Source organism: Melanerpes formicivorus, unplaced genomic scaffold, assembly GCF_026170545.1.
Source record: "Melanerpes formicivorus ecotype bairdi unplaced genomic scaffold, bMelFor1.0.p_v2 SCAF_77, whole genome shotgun sequence".
NCBI classification, from domain to species: domain Eukaryota; kingdom Metazoa; phylum Chordata; class Aves; order Piciformes; family Picidae; genus Melanerpes; species Melanerpes formicivorus.
This window is the reverse complement of record NW_027142429.1, coordinates 3,017,688-3,037,037: the sequence shown is the minus strand read 5'-3', so window position 1 is coordinate 3,037,037 and position 19,350 is coordinate 3,017,688. Positions and strand designations below refer to the sequence as shown.

The following is a 19,350-nucleotide window of genomic DNA, read 5'->3' as shown; positions in this document are numbered from 1 at the left end:
TCCAACCTAGTTAATTCAATGCAATGCAATGCAACGCAATGCTATTGCATCCCATTCTATTGCATCCCATTCTATTGCATCCCATTCTTTTCCATCCCATTCTGTTGCATCCCATTCTATTCCATCCCATTCTGTTCCATCCCATTCTGTTGCATCCCATTCTGTTGCATCCCATTCTGTTGCATCCCATTCTGTTCCCTCCCATTCTATTCCATCCCATTCTGTTGCATCCCATTCTGTTGCATCCCATTCTGTTGCATCCCATTCTGTTCCATCCCATTCTGTTCCATCCCATTCTGTTCCCTCCCATTCCATTGCATCCCATTCTATTCCATCCCATTCTATTGCATCCCATTCTTTTCCATCTCATTCTGTTGCATCCCATTCTGCTGCATCCCATTCTGCTGAATCCCATTCTATTGCATCCCATTCTTTTCCATCTCATTCTGTTGCATCCCATTCTTTTCCATCCCATTCTGTTGCATCCCATTCTGTTGCATCCCATTCTTTTCCATCCCATTCTTTTCCATCCCATTCTGCTGCATCCCATTCTGCTGCATCCCATTCTGCTGCATCCCATTCTGTTGCATCCCATTCTATTCCATCCCATTCTTTTCCATCCCATTCTGTTGCATCCCATTCTATTGCATCCCATTCTTTTCCATCCCATTCTGCTGCATCCCATTCTATTGCATCCCATTCTATTGCATCCCATTCTTTTCCATCCCATTCTGTTGCATCCCATTCTATTCCATCCCATTCTTTTCCATCCCATTCTATTGCATCCCATTCTATTCCATCCCATTCTGTTCCATCCCATTCTATTGCATCCCATTCCTTTCCATCCCATTCCTTTCCATCCCATCCCATTCCATTCCATAACTGCTCTCTTGAATGAGTTATCTGCTGGGGGTGACAGATGACTGAAGTGAACAAGAGAGGTCTGAGTGAGGCCAAAATGCAGAGAAACTAAGTCTCAGTTTTCCCTCAGGTTAAGCAACTTTGCTGGAAGTAGAGAGACCCAGCTGCCTCCTTCTTACTTTTCAGAGTCCAGGGCAATCAGGGCACTTTCCAGAGTTTCTTTAACTGGTCCCTGGCTCAGGCTAGTAGTAGGCTTTGGAAAAACTGAAGACCCAGCCATGTCAAACCCCTCAGCAGCTGAACTTTCTGGCTTGTCTTCCTCTGACAACCGAGTCCCAGTGCCACTGAAGAGAAAGAAACAAGAGGAGAGAGAGCCAAAGCACAGCCATTAAAAATACACAACAGCCTGCACTGTGTGCCAAGGAGGGGATGGGAATGGACTCTGTATACAGTAAGTGACAGCAAAACACAAACCAATATATTTTACAGCCTTTTTGGTAAGAACTTACTCCCAAAAGCTTTCCTATGACTACATTTTGCTACACTCTGTGCTACAGGAAAGCCAGGAAAAAGGGGCAAGTCACCAAAGCCACCAGACCATGATCAGATTGGAGAGGAAGTTGGAGCACTGTTGAGTGCAGGGATGGCTTGACCTGTTTTCCTCTGTGCTTTCATCCTCTCTTTGTACTTGTGCCCACTGGGTACAAGTCAGCAGCCACAGCCAGGTCCTACATGAACTTCTCTGTCACTTAGCAGACCTAGCAACATCAACTCATTCCACCATTACTCCATTCCTACAAATAGAAGGAATGGTTTTAACTCCTGAACCCCTCTTACCTTCCCAGCTTCTGCTCCAGCTCACCCTGGGGCTGCTGTGCTCTTCTCCAACAGACTGAGCCACACAAAACACACTTCCTACAGCTGAGTTTGGCTCAAAGAAGGAGCCCAGAGCAGAACCTCTGCCTCAGAGGAGGAGCCCAGAGCAGGACTTCTTCCTCAAAGCAGGTTCTCAAAGCAGGACCCCAAAGCAGGACCTCTGTCTCAGAGAAGGAACTCAGAGCAGGACCTCTGTCTCAGAGAAGGAAGCCAGGGCAGGATCTCCTCCTCAGAGCAGAACCCCAGAACAGGACCTCTGCCTCAGAGAAGGAACCCAGAACAGGACCTCTGTCTCAGAGAAGGAAGCCAGAGCAGGACCTCTGCTCAGAGAAGGAACCCAGAGCAGGACCTCTGCCTCAGAAAAGGAACCCAGAGCAGGATCTCCTCCTCAGAGCAGAACCCCAGAACAGGACCTCCTCCTCAGAGAAGGAACCCAGAGCAGGACCTCTGCCTCAGGGAAGGAACCCAGAGCAGGACCCCAGAACAGGACCTCTGCCTCAGGGAAGGAAGCCAGGGCAGGACCTCCTCCTCAGAGCAAGACCCCAGGGCACTTTCTCCACCAGGAGGAGCACAAACCTTCAAACACAAAGCGTGGTCTACCATGAGGCCTGAGATTACAGCAAGCTGACCTCCCCTGCTCCCAAGCTCACCTCCCCGTGGTGGTGTCAGCCCTTCCCTCCACAGCTGCTGGTTTCTGCTGCTCGTAGGCCAGGGACACCGTCGAGGTCGTGTCTGCCTTGGCTATTGTCACCTCCTTCGCCTTGGAGGCCTCCTCCCCGCAGTGGGGGCAGTAGCTCATGTCGTTGACCTGGGAGGCACAGCTCTTGTGGAAACGGTGGGAGATGCTGCTCTCGGGCTGACACTCCATGAAAGTGCCCTAAAGAAACCACAGAGAAGCAGCTCACACCTGGGGCACCGGGTGCCTTCCCCCTTCCACCTGCTGCATCCGCAGAGCTCTCAAACACTTCACTCCTGGCCCTGGCGCTTCCCGTACAGTAAGCAAGCACTGCCACTTCTTGGAAGAGAACAAAAGCAAGGTCATGGGGAAAAAGCTCACTTGGTTAGAGACTGCAAAGCAAGTTGGGTTTTGTTGTGCTTGGGAAAGAGAAGGTAAGGGAGGTCCAATTTCCAGCTCTTTCCTCTAAGGCTTGGAGTTCTTGCTTATGTTCCTAGAAGTGCCAGTGTACTGTAAGGATGCCTCAGAACTGGAAGAGAAAACTTCAGAGCTGCCTGCTGAGCCAGCATTGAACCAACAAAGCTGTGCACAAACCATTCCAGGAACCTGCACCAACACAACTAAATCAGCTGCTCAGCCCAATGGAACCCAAAGCCTGTGACTTCTCTGCTCAGAGCAGCCCCAAGACTATGGCTGCTTCTCATTTCACACACTTGGGCAACCCTGCCTGAAATTGTTTTTCCCTTCCAGCAAAATTCTCCAGACTGGAATACCACAGAATTCACTGCCCTGTGGTATCAGCCCTGCTGTGCTCTGTGGTGCTAGTGAGGGATGAGCACAGGACAACACTCCCTGGGTCACCTCTGTGAACAGTGACATGTCACACAGAGCTGCAGGAGCATGTAAGCAAAGGCTGGTCCAAACCCACTCTCCTCCAGAAGGCACAATCCTCCTGAGCAATCTGATTTCAGCAGGAGGAGGGCAGTGATGGTGCCCCTGTAGCCAGCCCTGGTGAGGCCACAGCTTGAGTGCTGGGTTCAATTCTGAGTGCCACAGCTTAACAAAGACATTGAGGTCCTGGAGGCTATCCAAAGAGCAACGAGGCTGGGGAGAGGTTTGGAGGGCAGGTCACACAAGGAGCAACTGAGGGAGCTGGGGTTGTATGGCCTGGAGAAGAAGAGGCTGAGGGGAGACCTCATTGCTCTCTGCAAGTCCCTGGAAGGAGGTGGGAGTGAGGCTGGTGTTGGTATCTTCTCCCAAGTCACTTGTGATAGGATGAGAGAAAATGAGTTTCAGTTGTGCCAGGGGAGGTTTAGTGGAGATTAAGAATAATATCTTTGCTGCAAGAGTGGTCAGGGATTGGCACAGGCTGCCCAGGGAGGTGGTGGAGTCATCATCCCTGGGGGTGTTCAAGAAGCTGTAGATGTGGCACTTCAGGACACAGTTTAGTGGTCATGGTAGTTGGGTTAAAGTTGGATTGAATGGTCTTAAAGGTCTTTTCCAACCTTAATGATTCTGGGATTGTATAAATATACTCCATTTCAGCTTTTCAAAATTGCCTTTAAGGGGTTTGAGGATTTTATCCTTTAAATGATCTTTGACTCAGCATGAAAGCCCAGGATGGTTCCATTTAGCACAATAAAGCTTGAGACTCCTGTAGCACCTTCTATTGAGTCATCCTGAAGAACACTAGCATCAGACAATTAAGCCTCCTCATCACCCCATGAGGCACTAGATTGGTGGGTTTTAACCAACAGGGAAAGGAGGATGCTGAGGACTTTAAGGACTGGACCAATGCTATTAAAAAGCCCCAGTGACAGAGGTGGAAGAAGCAGCAGGAGATCTCAACCACTGCCTTGTTCCAGTGCCATCACTCAAGTCCCCCATCTAAACTATCAGGAGGACAGAGATGTGTGTACACAGAGCCATTTGCAACCTGGGCTCACACAATTTTTGATGCAGTTGACCTGTAACAGAGAGAAAGGAAATAAAAACACAGCAGCCCCTGAACAAAAAACCACAGCAGCCCCTGAACAAAGGAATCCCTAAGGCTCTTCCACTCCCTGAAATCCCTTCAGTAGCACCCCTGGGGGTCTCCAGGGAGAGAAAGGTGATGGTTGCAACTACCCTCACACACATTTGCTGTTGAGAACACCACCTGACATGCTGTGGACCGAGGTGGAGCTGATGCCAGGAAGTCAGTAAAGCCCTTCAGGTACCATCTCCACCTTCAGCTCTTCCAGCTCCTGCGCCAGGCACCCCCTTCCCTAGATTGTGAGAGCACGGACTTACTGCAGTGCAAAAGTATCCACAGCCAGGGCAACACTGGTGTTTCACCATCCTCCCTCTATGGTCCTCACACAGCACCAAAAGCTGGACTTTGTTAGACGGGCGCATCAGTTCATACTTAACCACACTGTTTGTGCAGCGGCCCAGCTGGAACGGGAGAGATTAAAGGACATGAAATTACTGCAGACCAACACACTCCCTGTGCTTGTGCAGGGGGAAGGCTCTGCCCACTGCCCTCGAGGAGAGCCCTGGCTTTTCCACAGGCATTCAGCTGTGTGCCAGAGAGCATTAGCAGTGCAGCAGGAAGCTGTGAAAGCTGCCCTCGCAGGAAGGGATGCGTCATTTGCTAACTAACATGCATGTGGACCCCGACTCGCTTGCTCCTTGCAACACAAAGAGGAAACAAAAACCAACAACAGAAAAAAAACAACCCCACAACAAAGCAAAACACAAACACAGACCAAGTGGTATCTGGAAAGAGGCAAGAGCCAAGCAGAGGCAGAAGGGGCAGTCCCAGGGGCCTGACTCACGCAGCACACACTCTCCTCAGCCAGGAAGAGCGGGTGGTGGTGACCGGGAGGACAAGACCATACACACTAAATCTTGTTACAGTTCAAAAGCAGAAGTCACAGGAAGATAAAGGGGGAAATCATCACTCCTCGTTGCCAGTGAAGTTATGAGTCTGTGCTGGTTCCAGTACTGGCCCCTGCCCAGACCACAGGGATGGAGAGCCAGGCTTCCAGGAGAGCTCAGCTGAAGTCGCAGTTTGAACATGCTTTCCCCCATGGCCAGCTGTGGACTTCAAAAGCTGTCTCACTCTGCACCACCTTGTCCTGCTCATGCCAGCAGGCCCCATAACTGGGGCTCACCTTTCCCAGCCAGTGTCAGTGGCTCTGCTGCAGCAGAAGGCTCAGCACTTCCTTCTGCTGCCCCCACTCACACAGCTGACACGTTCATATCCCAGGTGCCACCTGCTAGCAGGACAAGAGACTGCTTGGACCTTGCCAGCTCCTCTCGATAAGAACCTTGCTCTCCCCAGATGCTTGGCAGGGGACATTCATAAACCAGAAAGATGAAAGTGAAAGGCTGCTACAAGGCAATGTCCCTACCCAAACCTGAGCAAGGTTTACTGTGTGCTGGCACCACGAGCAGAGGAGTCTCTGGGGACCACGGTGCCAGCTTGGCCCTCGGCTCTGGCTGAGCTCTGACCTGCTGCTTCCTCCTCAACAAACCTAGATTTTCCCTCTGCAGAACCAACAGCCCTACAGACAAAGAGACCAGATTTTAACCTAGGCTCGTCACTCACCCCTGGCCTCTCTGACTGAGCTCCCCCAAATCCCAGCTGCAAAGTCTGCCCAGGGTAGGGACACCTCGGCTGGCGGGACCGCCCTTAGCAGACGGACCCAGGGGGTGCAGGGTGGCAAGAGAGGACCAAAGAACTGCTTTCAACTGGGGAGCTGAGGAGATGCAACACGTGCAAAGCTGCACTGTCCATGTGAGGAAGCCCCTGCATTATGACATCACACACTCTTATTTGTTAGAAACTCTAAAAAAAGGTACCAAATGATTAACTGCTATTTTCCAACCATTAGAGAGTGCAGCAGGGTGCTCAAAACTATTTAGACCATTCTCCAAGGACATGACAGCCTGGAGAACTCACTATTCACATGGCTGATATTCTTCTAACACCTATGAGTCACTTCTCCCATTATGAGAGAAAGAATCTCACATAAAGCCTGGCCTTTGCTTCTCCTATCTCTGATTTATCCGGGGACAGAAGTGTCCAACCACAGCACACACAAAAACTCTTCCATGTACCTTCTGGTTATTTAGCAGCCTGGGATCCTCCTCTCTCCTGTAAGGTTCCAGGACATTCTCTCCTTAATTACTCAATGTTGCCATGCTTTGGAAATTCTCCATAGGTACTCACAGAAGCAGAGCTGGGCTGCAAATCTGATTACCCTTTTCTCCCTCCATCCACCCTTCTCCTGGGATCCTACAGGAGAACTAGGGATATTCTCACTCCTTGTCCTACTACCAGCAAGTATCAGACTGCTGCAGTGTGACTGAGGCTCAGCTGAAGCTTCCAAGAAACCCAAGTTCCTCCTGAGTGTGTTCCTGTCCTGCAGTCTCACTTTACAGACTCCTGGAGGGAGTCACTTCTGCCATTTAACTCTCTATTTCTGGAACCAGTGGTGCCCAGCTAGCCCAGCTGTATTGACTGGATGGCACCACTTTCAGTCACCAGACCTGGAGGGCTGCACAGAGTTGCCAGGACATGGGAGGCTTTGTAACAGAAGCCTCTTGAGAAGGAGGAGAGAAGAAGGCTGAGGCAGGCTGAGCCATCACAGGCCATGCCAAGCTCACAAAACTCCAGAGCTGGCTATGGAAAGGTTCACATCAGCTCCTTGGTAGTCAAGGGAAACCAGCTGCAAGCTCCCTCTGATTGGGTTTTCCCACTTTGATGCATGCTAATGTATTTTAGCCCACTTGGCCTGAAGTGTGTCTGTTACATCAGCTTGATCCAGCTGCACAGGCCAGGACAAGCAGGAGAGATCCACCCAGCTCCTCTCCAACTGCAGAGAGCACAACCTCTTCCCTTGGGAGCAGCCTCAACCCAAGCATGCGATACGTGCGGAGCGCTGGAGGCCTCAGCTCGGCCAGCCAGGTGCTTGCCCTGCCACTCCCACACATCAGTGGGTTCCCAGCCTAGCAGTGACCCAACACATGTGCCCAGCACAACTTCTGACTCTTCATGGCTTGGTCCTCAGCAGACAAGCCTGTGAGAAGCTGAAGGACAGGCTCCTACCTCATTATCCACACTCTCCGTGGCCATGCACTGGTTGTTGGCTAGCGTGGTGATCTCTCTGCTTTTGGGGGTTTCCATTCGACAGCTACAGAGGGGGACTTCCTGGAGACCATCTACTTCCATTGCTTCAGGACCATTGGAAAGACCTGGAGTACAGAAAACCAGTACATCAAGCCCTGGAATTCTCTTGCAGGGGAAAGGATGCAGTTGATAACACCACCCACGTCCTGTGGCATCCTCCTATTCCGTGTCCTGAAACACTTTGAAGGCACTCCCTAAAACCCTGTATAAAAAAAGGATGCTTTCCTTGCACCAGAAGCATCTTGGAAGCCTGAGCACACACCACAAATGACACTGCTGAGATCAGGAGTGAGAAGTTGAGAAGAGTTTACTCTGAGGAAACCTTGACAAGGAAAAACAAGCTGAGGTACAGCCATTTATCAGCCTGCCTCCCCTCCCCACCTGCCCCAAAACACTGGGGCCCTGGCACCAGAAAGCGTGGAGGAAACCACCCAGAGTCAGAAATGTGAACAGTCAGTGGAGTGACAAATAGAGGAGATCAGGAAGGCAAAAACATCTACTTCTATGACACAGAAGGGAAAACTGAATTCCTGGGACTGTTTGGTCTCAGCCAACCCAGGATTATTTATTTTGGAAGGAGAACAAACTGGAGGAAAAAGCAAGCAGCAAGACACTGAGATGTTCTGCCTTCTCCCCAGCTCTCTCCCTCAGATTGTGAGCGCTTGCAAACCTATTTAAAAGTGGATAATGGCTTTGGAGGGGGCTCCCTGCCAGCGATGGAGGCACAGCGTGAACATTCCTGTGCCTCCTCTGGATTCAACTCATTAGGATTCAAGCCATTAGGTTACCCATGACTGCAAAACACTGGCCCAGGCACAAAGGGGACACTTCAGTCCTCTCCTCATCCTACACAGCTGGAACATCTCTTCAGAACACATCAGGACAAGGATAAAAAGTTCCATCTGAACTCAAGGAGGAAATTCTTTGCTGGAAGGGTGATGGAGCACTGGAGCAGGTTGCCCAGAGAGGTTGTGGAGCCTCCATCTCTGGAGACATTCAAAATCCCTCCTGGATGTGTTTCTGCATGACCTGTGTCTCCTTCTCTGGAGACTTACAAGACCTGTCTGGATATGCTGTGTAACCTGCTCTAGGTGATCCTGCTTTGGCAGAGGTCTTGGACTCAACGACCTCCAGAGGAGCCTTCTGGCTCCTACTATTCTGTGATTCTTTAGGTGATCCTGCTTTGGGAGGCAGGTTGGACTCCCCCAGAAGTCCCTTCTAACCCCTACCATTCTCTGATTCTTTAGGAGGATCCTGCTTTGGGAGTGAGGTTGAACTCCCCTAGAAGTCCCTTCCAACCCCTACCATTCTGTGATTCTTTAGGTGATCCTGGTTTGGGAGGGGGGCTGGACTCCCCCAGAAGTCCCTTCCAACCCCTACCATTCTATGATTCTTTAGGTGATCCTGCTTTGGGAAGGGGGTTGGACTCCCCCAGAAGTCCCTGCCACCCCCTACCATTCTGTGATTCCATAAGAGAAGCAAACCTTCACACTTTTGCCTTCGGACTGGCTGCCTGTGAAGCATCCCAAGCCCTCCCTACCCAAGCCTGCTCTGGGATTGAGTCCCAGCAAGCAGGAAGCATGCTGCTATTTTTTAAGCTTTTGAAAGGAGAGTTCTTCTGCTGCAAAACTGCAAAGATTAACCTCATTCCTGGGAGGGATTCCTCTTTAGCTGCCCTGGCAATGGCAGCTCTTTCCCCTGCAGCACCCTGCCCGTGGCCATGACCCTATCAGCCAAGCTTTCATCTTGTCAGGAGCTTCCTTTAGCCAACAAGTTACAAGACTAGGGATAGAGAAGGGATAGGATATTTCAAGACAGCCAAGCAGGGAAAGTCCTTGCAGTTTTCACGTAAAATCCTGTCAAGATCTTAAAGGTTTAAGAGCTTTTTTGAGGCCCACAAATCACAAAGCTCATTCCTTGCCTTCCATGCTGTCACTCTGCTAATCTTTTTGACATCCAAAGGCTCTATGAAAGCATCTCTCATCCACCCTGACCCTGCCTTGGTGGTGAACACTCCTACCCACTCTTTGATGTGCCTGGATCAGAAAAATACACAACCTCTGGAAGTCAAAGAGCAACAGGGGACTGACAGCTAGATCCAGGTCAGTAAGGAGATGCTGGAAGGAGGCAAGTTCAGCACTGGGAACAGCGGCTGGGGGTTAGCACCAGGCACAAAGGCTTGGCCCAGCCCTCCTTGGGGCTGACCGAGAGGCTGCTGGGGGCACTGGGCAGATGTAAAAGAGCATGCTTCAAGGAACGGAGGGCAGCCGGCAAGCGCGATGGGAGGGCTGCAACAGCACCTTGGACCCCATCCCAAGCCACCGTGCCCCACTCGAGCTGGGCTCCCCGTCCCCATCGCGGGGGACCCCGGGGCCGGTGCGGTCTGTGCCGAGCCGGCCCCGCGGCCGCCAGGGGGCAGCCGGGACGCCGCGCACCGCCCCGGCAGCGCCCGCAGAACAAAGCCCCGGCCCGGGCCCGGCCCCTGCTCCAGCTCCACGCCCTGCTCCCTGTCCTCCGCCCCGGCACCGGCAGGACTTGGCCCGACCCCAGCCCCCAACTCACCTCCCGCTGGCGAGGAGAGGATTCCCTTCACCCGGAGATCCAGGGAATCCAGGGACACCTCCATGTACTCCATACTGTTCTCCTGACCAGGGCCTTCTCTGCCTACCAAAGATGGTTTGTAGGCTTCGGCACCTAGATGGAAACACAGGTGGAAACACACTAAGAGAATGTAAGCTACGAAAACCCATGGCTGGTGTGCCAGCAGGTGTGGGGGCGAGGGCCATGGCTAAGCCAGCAGGCTGTATGCAGGCTCCTCGGGGAGCCATGGCCACAGATGCACACAGCATGATGAAAATGCAGCACCTGGGCGTGCATGGCAGGGCTGCTCCCCTGCTCCCTGCCCTGTCTGAGCAGACAGATCTTCCCCCTCCACTTAGGCAGGGAACAACAACAACAAAGGTGGCACCAAAAGGCACATCTGCCTGCTGCTGCACCGCACCGGCAGCAGAAGCTGAAATGGCACAAGGAAGGGATGGAACCAGGGCTCAACACATCCTCCTGCCTCCAACCTGCTGCCAAGGGCTCCAGGTACGCTCTGGCCAGGCAGAGCAAAGCAGCTGATCATGTACATCCTGAAGGGGATGAGACAGGTGACATTCAGCTTAATGGGAGGGGGAAAACATGAAAGCCAAGGTCTGGATCTAAGTGAGCAAAGCTGCTGCTGAGAAGAGACTGCATGAGGATCCCTCCCTGGGAAGAGACTGCATGGGGATCCCTCACTGGGAAGAGACTGCAAGGGGATCCCTCACTGGGAAGAGACTGCATGGACATCCCTCACTGGGAAGAGTCTGCATGGACATCCCTCACTGGGAAGAGACTGCATGGGCATCCCTCACTGGGAAGAGACTGCATGGGCATCCCTCACTGGGAAGAGACTGCATGGAGATCCCTCACTGGGAAGAGACTGCATGGACATCCCTCACTGGGAAGAGACTGCATGGAGATCCCTCACTGGGAAGAGAGTGGATGGGGAACCCTTACTGGGAAGAGACTGCATGGAGATCCCTCACTGGGAAGAGACTGCATGGACATCCCTCACTGGGAAGAGACTGCATGGACATCCCTCACTGGGAAGAGACTGCATGGAGATCCCTCACTGGGAAGAGTGGATGGGGAACCCTTACTGGGAAGAGACTGCATGGAGATCCCTCACTGGGAAGAGACTGCATGGAGATCCCTCACTGGGAAGAGACTGCATGGACATCCCTCACTGGGAAGAGACTGCATGGAGATCCCTCACTGGGAAGAGTGGATGGGGAACCCTTACTGGGAAGAGACTGCATGGAGATCCCTCACTGGGAAGAGACTGCAGGGGGATCCCTCACTGGGAAGAGACTGCAGAGGGATCCCCCACTGGGAAGAGACTTCAGGGGGGTCCCTCACTGGGAAGAGACTGCATAGGGATCCCTCACTGGGAAGAGACTGCAGGGGGATCCCTCACTGGGAAGAGACTGCAGGGGGATCTCTCACTGGGAAGAGGCTTCAGGGGGGTCCCTTAAAGCCTTCCTTGGAAGTGTCAATCTCTTTGCACTCCCTTGGCTTTGCTTCCTCCCCTGGTTTGCTTTTCCCACTCTAGCTTGGCCAAAAGACTTTTGTTAATCAGGGAGAATGGCTGCCACCTTTATTGAAGGTCTGAAATGAAGAGCTAGCTGTTTCCTCTGAAAGGGATCAATATCCCATGCTTTGTCCTGAGAGAGGGGCTGCCTTGGGAAGAAGAGGAGCAAGCCAGGTGACTGGCAAACCCCACAGAGAGACCAGCAGCTGAAGTATGGTCATTTAGCTCAGGAGTAGTGATGAGAAAAACTGGACTGTTTGCAATGAGCAAGCAGAGAAGAATAAACCCTTTGATGGCACTGGATGTGTGAAACCTGAGGAACAAAGCTGAAGACACAGCTGCTTGCTTTCTTTTTTACCCATGTTGTTAACTTGCCTGAAGAGGAGTATCACATCCAGCCTGCATTCCTGGCTCTCCCCACCCCAAAGCTTTCAGAAGGCAACCCCTTTTGAGTCCTAGGTAACTGCAGTCACACAAGAATGACCACCTGAACAACATCCACACCATGAGATGGGCCAGAAGCCACTCGTTACTGTGGTGCTCTCAGAACAAGCAACGATGTGCATGTTCCATTCAACTGGACAGACATCCAGACAGCAGCAACTGAGCATCACTCTGAGCTCATCTAACCACTCCCTGAGCTCATGGCACACGAGTCCACAAGGTCCTTCCTGGATACTCTGGAATAATAGGCTCTGAAACATTCCTCCAGCATGCCAAGGATAAAGCCACCTCATGGATTCTGCTGCTGCAGGGTGCAGAACAGCAGCTACTGCTCATGAGATGCAAGTTCCCACCCAGGTTTACCAAACAGCCCATCCTTGTAAAGGAATCATACAATGGTTTGGGTTGGAAGGGACATTAAAGATCACCCAGTACCAAACTCCCTGCCACGAGCAGGGACACCTCCCATCAGCTCAGCTTGCTCAAGGCCTCATCTAACCTGGCCTTGAATACCTCCAGGGAGGGGCAGCCACAATCTTCCTGGGCAACCTGTTCCAGTTGCCTGTAAAGAATTTCTTCCTCATCTCCACTCTCAATCTCCTTTCTCCCAGCTCAGAGCCATTGTTCCTCATCCTATCACTCCCAGCCCTTGTCAGAAGTCCCTCCCCAGCTCACCTGCAGCCCCTTTCAGGTACTGGAAGGCTGCTCTAAGGCCTCCCTGGAGCCTTCTCTTCTCCAGGCTGAACTGCCCCAACTCTCCCAGCCTGCCCCCACAGGGGAAGGAAGAGAGAGCTCTGCCTCATGGGCCCTCAGGTCCTTCCCCCTCCCCAGCTGGCAGGCCGAGAGGAGCACAGCCCGGTTCATTACCTAGCACACCGCCTTGTTTCTTTTTATTCCTCCGTCTCCTCTTGCGAGTGGGTTTCAGCCACGGACTTTCCATCTTTCCTTTCCTCTTCAGCAGCTTCTTCTTGATGCTGGACTCCGAGCTCTGAATAACCAGAGAGGCCAGGTGCATGTAAGGCATGTTGGCAGCAGCGTCCCGGCAGTCCCTTGCGCCCGTGCGAAACAGCCTTCTCGCAGCTTGACTTGCGCGAAAAGGCCTTAAGGACTGGGGGTTTGAAATCAAGTGGTGCTAAGATGTCTTTATAGCGCCAAAAAGGAAACACAAGCACACGTGTGGGTGTATTTCCTGCCATCTCAATGGTGCATGCTTCACTTTCTCTTCCACGTAGGCTCTGACACCACACTCATAGCAGTGAGGAGTAGCCAAGCACCTCCGTGCAACACCGCAAGGATGGAGGCACACACACACACACCCCCCGCACTTGCAGCTCCTCGCCCCGGGAAGCGTCCAGGGCTTTGCAGGCTGAAATGTTCACACTGATCCACAGTCATGCAAGGAAATGCCAACAGAAAGAAAAGAACAAACCGCCCCAACTTGCACCTGAAGAGCCCTGAGAGGGTTGGGATGGACACAGGGGAGTTGAGCTCTATGGCAGCAGACCAGCCCCCTCCCTAAAGCGAGGTGCGGGGTAGCACGGACTCATCATGCAGCGAATACTCAGACACGTGGGGGAAATACAAACAGGGTTTGGATTTGGGCTTGGAAACAATGCAGCTGTCTGGGGTGGGGTTTTCAAAGTCAACATCAAAGCAGAGAAGCAGGGGTCCCAACTCTGTAAGGCAGTCTTCAACACATCAATCATAAAAGTCATGTTCAAACTGCGGCTGTCAGCTCCTGATGCCCAGCCCTCTCCCACCAAAGCCTATGAACAACCTCCTGCTACCACTAAGAGCAGCTGGATCAGGTCCTGCCTTCATAGGAAGCTGATGCTGCACTGTCCCCTGCTACCACAGTGAGCAAAGGCAAAAGTGGCCTCAAGCCCTGGCTCTCTGGGGCAGCCCCAGGGTCTGTCTACACTGCCCCTGATAACGGCCCCTGAGCATGGGCTCAGTTGTGCCCCACCACATGGCTTACACCAATTGCATCACACAGCTTGTGGGGGGAGAGGTTTGCATTTGAGCCTGTCCCTGTCTGGGGAACCAACTGACTCACCAGATGTGAGCAGAGCAAAAACCACCATCTAGGATGTGGAGATATGACTTGGGAGGTTGGGCTTGACTGCAAGCTCAGTGCTTGGTTTGAGCTAATGCTGCAGGCTGGCCTCAGCCACAAAAAAGAAAGGGGCAGGCCACACAGCACCTGCTGCTTGGTCCTCTCTGGCTCCTGCAGGGTCAGAGCACAAGGAACAAGGCCCTTAAGACCTCAAGTGGGCCCCTTGGTATAGTCATTTCTACCTCCCAACTCAAAACATCAAGGGGTTGAAGCCAAGAATTTCTTCATGGTGACTAAAGAGTTGAGGTGCCTTAACTGGTGGCTCCTCTGTGGAAAGGGAGCAAAATCTTTAACTACAAGGGAGGAGGGGGGAATAGAAACACCCACTGAATAATTTAAATCAATTTTAACTAATCAGGTTGTCTTCACCAGCCACCTAAAAAGAAGAAGTCAAAAATCACCAGCAGCTGGTGAAAGTCTTGCCCTAGCGCTATACAGCCTCCTCGGGTGAGCGTCTGTCTGTCTGCCTGTCTGCAGTGCTGTCTGTCTCCCTGGTTAAGAGCTGCTCAGCTGGGATGATGAGGTGGCATGTGTCAGATCGATGTGAATTCAGGCTGTGAGCTGGCCCAAGGGATTGGTGAACAACTCTACCTGAGCTCCAAAGCCGTGCAGAGCTTCAGGTTGTGAAGAAAACATCGCTGGCTCTACCACTTGCCAAGTCTGCATCTGAAGGATTTAAGCACCCTTAAATATTTCTGCTAACATTCAAATGATTAAAAGCATTCAACACCTTGTTTGGAAAAAAACAACAACAACAACAACACAACAAAACAACAAACAAACGCCCATTAATTAGCATCAGAAAGCAATTAATCGTAGGGCAGATCAGGGTTAAGCACCTCGTGGAAAACAATCCTCCCTGGGGGTGGTTTCAGGGAATGACTTCGGTCAGAGACAGGAAACTGCAGGGCTCTGCTCACCCTCTGGCAGCAGTGCCAGGGGGGGAATGGCTCTCAAGAGGACAAAGGCTGAAAGGCACAGGGAGCAGCGGCTTACCAAGTCAGACTCATCGCCATCCTCCTCCTCCTCGATCGACTCTCCAGACTCTTGCTCCTCCTCAGAGTCGCCATCATCAAGCTGCAGCCACCATTGCCCAAGAACAGAAAGAGTCAGGTCAGGTCTCTCCAAGTAGGGCATCAAAACATCCTCCTGCTCTGCCCAGCACCCAGCAGGGCATCTCCTCATCCTCCTGCTCTGCCCAGCACCCAGCAGGGCATCTCCTCATCCTCCTGCTCTGCCCAGCACCCAGCAGGGCATCTCTTCATCCTCCTGCTCTGCCCAGCACCCAGCAGGGCATCTCCTCATCCTCCTGCTGTGCCCAGCACCAAGCATGGTATCTCTCCATCATCCTGCTGTGCCCAGCACCCAGCAAGGCATCTCCTCATCGTCCTGCTGTGCCCAGCACCAAGCATGGCACCTCCTCATCGTCCTGCTGTGCCCAGCACCAAGCATGGCACCTCCTCATCGTCCTGCTGTGCCCAGCACCAAGCATGGCATCTCCTCACTGTCCTGCTGTGCCCAGCACCAAGCATGGCATCTCCTCATCATCCTGCTGTGCCCAGCACCCATCAGACATCCCCCCATCATGCTGCTGCACCCAGCTCTCAGCCCCAGCATGCTTCACGCAGCACCCCTCAGAGCATCTCTCCTTCATCATGTTCTACCCAGCAGAGCATCTCCCCATCATCCTGCTGCACCCAGCAGAGATCTCCCCATTATCCTGCTTCACCCAGCACCCAGCTCAGCATCTCCTCATCATCTTGCTCTGCCCAGCACTCAGAAGAGCATCTCCCCATTATCCTGTTTCACCCAGCTCAGCATCTCCTCATCATCTTGCTCTGCCCAGCACTCAGAAGAGCATCTCCCCATTATCCTGTTTCACCCAGCTCAGCATCTCCTCATCATCCTGCTCTGCCCAGCACCCAGCAGAGCATCTCCCCATTATCCTGTTCCACCCAGCTGAGCATCTGCTCATCATCCTGCTGAGCCCAGCACCCAGCAGACATCTCCCCATCATCCTGCTGCCCCCAGCTCTCAGCCCCAGCATGCACATGCACCAATAGGATTTCCTCTCCAGGGCAAGACCTCCAAAGCAGCAAATGCATGTCATGGTACATCCATGGGAATGGTAGAGGGAAAAATGCAGTTCAACCCCAGAAGAAAGTTTTCCAATGAAATCTCAACTTCCTTGATTATCCAAAAGCAGCCTCATGCCTACACTGTGTGTCCTGGCTTGGGGAAAAATGAACCAAGCCAAGCTGAATGCTTTACCAACCAGTAAATTAGGAAGACAGCTCTTATGGGTTCAGTGAATCCTGCACCTAAATGTGGTGTGGGTTCTGCATCTCACAGGGTGTCACATTCTGCATGGACCACAAGGCTGAAACTGGGGGTAGGTGGAGAGCTACAGTGGGGAGCAGGAAAAGCTCATCAAACAGCCTCACTACCACTGCTGCACCTTCCACCATCTTGCAGGCCAAAGAAAGCCTAAGAAACTGCCTCAGGTGGTGTCACTCCTATCCCAGCTGTCCAAGGTGTCCCATCCCACTCCCTCAGGTCCTGCAGAGGGCAGGTGAATACCTTTCTGGCGTCTGCATCGGATGCGCTGTCTTTAGAGGTCCTGTTATCATCTACAGGAAACAGAACTGCCTGTTCTGCTCCGTGATCATCCTCCTCTTCCAACTCATCAGAGTCTTCCTCTTCAGAGTCTACATCTATGCTTTCCCCGTTCACATGAAGGCTGGCATCACCCAGGTCCTTTTCACTCTGAAAGTCGTCCAAGCACGTGAGCCACAAAGACAACATCAACTCACAGGACAGAGCAGCTGAATCCATCCCAGATCACCTCTGTACGAGGAGCCTTCGAGCTGCCAGGGCAAAGCTGGCTGTGTGGCCCCCCAGAGCTCCTCAGTGCTGCCAGCAAAGCCAGCCTGACAGGCTGTGACATCTAACCCTGTCAACCTGGGGACCGAGGAGCCATGAGGAGTCATTCCAGACTCACGTGGTTGTACAAAGCTTTAAGGGGAGAAGGGCTGCTGGGCAGAAGCCTTCAGGCAGAGCCCTGCAGTCTAGTTCAAACATGGAAGGGCAAGGGTTGAACCCCCAAGAATGTTTCTAGGGAACTGAAAGCCATCACAGAGGAATTTTCACTCTACTCTACGGAAGCCCAGTACTGCTCACCTTGAATTCTAAGACCAAACCTTCAGGACAGGGGTTGCAGCAAAAGCAGAGCTTGATCAGGAATGAGTCCCTGCCTAAACCTCTTTGAGTGACCTCTTGTTTTGCCTCAAGAAAGCATTGAGGTTGCAGCCTGAAGCAGCAACACTAAACAGTTATCTGGAGGACACCAAAACAAGAAGGTTACCACATGAAGTAGGCTTGAAGTATCTCCTGTTCCACAGGACTCAGGGGATAGAAGAGGAACATTCACTGGAAAACGTTTGTGTAAGAGCTGTTATCTGAAGAGCCACTCTCAAAAAGCCATTTTGAAAGCAGCAAGACTGCTACAGGCAGGATGCTGTTGCCAGAAAAGATGTAGACTCCAAGAGGAAGATGCTGACTGCAAGAGGCCAGCTCATTCCTGCACCTATCCACGGGGTTGGTGTGCAAGGATGAGAGATGTGCATGGTGACAGCAAGCATGTCCAGTTGGCTCAGTGCTCCCCTTACCTTGGCACCCATAGAGGAATGAGTTATGCTCTTAAACATCTCAATCATTGTTCTCTGTTTTAACACTTTGGTCTTTTTCTTGGGAACCAGGCTATAGGTTCCCATTCTCCGTTTTTTCTTCCGAGATACTGCAGCAGCTGGAAAAGAAAAGCAAAAGAAACCCCAAGTTTGCTCAGGAATGGGAAGAAGGGGTGGAGACCAGAGGCTGTTCTGAGAGGAAATTACATTTGAGGGCAGGACCTGAGAAGAAGGCTTCCCACTCCCACAAATTCGCTGCAAGAGTGAAGCGATTCTCCCACTCTGCTCTGCTCTCATGAGACCAAACCGCCAGCACTGCCTCCAGGTCTGGTGTCCCCAGCACAAGCAGGACCTGGAGCTGCTGAAGAGGCCACAAAGATGATCAGAGGGCTGAAGAACCTCCCCTGTGGGGACAGGCTGGGAGAGTTGAGGCTGTTCAGCCTGGAGAAGAGGAGGCTCGGGGGAGGCCTTCTTGCTCTCTCCAACTCCCTGAAGGGAGGTTGGAGCCAGGTGGGGGTTGGTCTCTTCTCCCAGGCACCCAGCACCAGAACAAGAGGACACAGTCTCAAACAAGAGGACAGGCAGCTCCAGGAGAGCTGGGCAGGGGCTTCTGACAAGGGCTGGGAGTGACAGAATGAGGAACAATGGCTTTGAGCTGGGAGAGGGGAGATTGAGAGTGGAGATGAGGAAGAAATTCTTTACAGTGAGGGTAGTGAGACACTGGAACAGGTTGCCCAGGGAGGGTGTGGAGAGGTGTTGAAGGCCAGGCTGGATGAGGCCTTGAGCAACCTGGTTTAGCAGGAAGTGTCCCTGCCCATGGGACAGGGGGGTTGGGACTGAATGATCTTTAAAGTTTCTTCCAACCCCAACCATCCTGTGAATCTCTGGAATTTAACTACAAGTCAGCCAAAAGATCTCTCACACACACATGGCAAACACTCAGAGAGCTTCCTGCCAGTGCTGCTAACCCAGCCAAATTCTGAGTATCCTCTCCACGCTCATCCTGGCCCCATCATCCCCACACACAGCATCAAATCCTTACATTAACCTGCATTTGGCAGGTGCTGTAGGAAGCTGAATAGAACCCAGCCTGCTCAGACAGATCCTGCAAGGCTAATTATACCACCTGACAATGCAAGGGATGTACAATGCCTGCAGAACACCCAGGGACAAGGTACCTTCAATCGAGAGCCGTTTGCTATTAACCTCATTTCACACCTACTATGGAAGTCTGTTTGATGTCTTTCACTGCTTTGATTGGGTCTTAATTTGTTAAGTCTCCCTCCTGGCCTCCTAATCAACTCAGCCATCACACCTCACTGCCTGACACCCTCCTTGCTGAATGCACTTCAGAAGGATGTTTGGTGGAGGCTCTTTGAGAACATGCAGCAGGGA

At 52.2% G+C, this 19,350-nt stretch overlaps 1 protein-coding gene across 17 annotated transcripts in view; it reads right to left on the bottom strand.

The window, feature by feature from the left end:
- Positions 1 to 19,350, bottom strand: part of EHMT1 (euchromatic histone lysine methyltransferase 1) — a 143,906-nt gene that overhangs the window by 34,004 nt on the left and 90,552 nt on the right. For 12 of the 17 annotated variants that reach the window (XM_068164139.1, XM_068164148.1, XM_068164151.1 and 9 more), the window contains 10 exons: positions 17,938 to 18,074; positions 16,850 to 17,035; positions 15,266 to 15,346; positions 14,861 to 14,935; positions 13,021 to 13,141; positions 10,155 to 10,286; positions 7,512 to 7,657; positions 4,706 to 4,849; positions 2,388 to 2,614; positions 1,041 to 1,205 (listed from right to left, as the gene is read on the bottom strand). In XM_068164139.1, coding sequence (XP_068020240.1) covers positions 1,041 to 1,205; positions 2,388 to 2,614; positions 4,706 to 4,849; positions 7,512 to 7,657; positions 10,155 to 10,286; positions 13,021 to 13,141; positions 14,861 to 14,935; positions 15,266 to 15,346; positions 16,850 to 17,035; positions 17,938 to 18,074 — 1,414 coding nt within the window. The remainder of the gene's footprint in view (positions 1 to 1,040; positions 1,206 to 2,387; positions 2,615 to 4,705; positions 4,850 to 7,511; positions 7,658 to 10,154; positions 10,287 to 13,020; positions 13,142 to 14,860; positions 14,936 to 15,265; positions 15,347 to 16,849; positions 17,036 to 17,937; positions 18,075 to 19,350) is intronic. The other 5 variants (XM_068164138.1, XM_068164141.1, XM_068164142.1 and 2 more) reach the window with 4 other exon arrangements.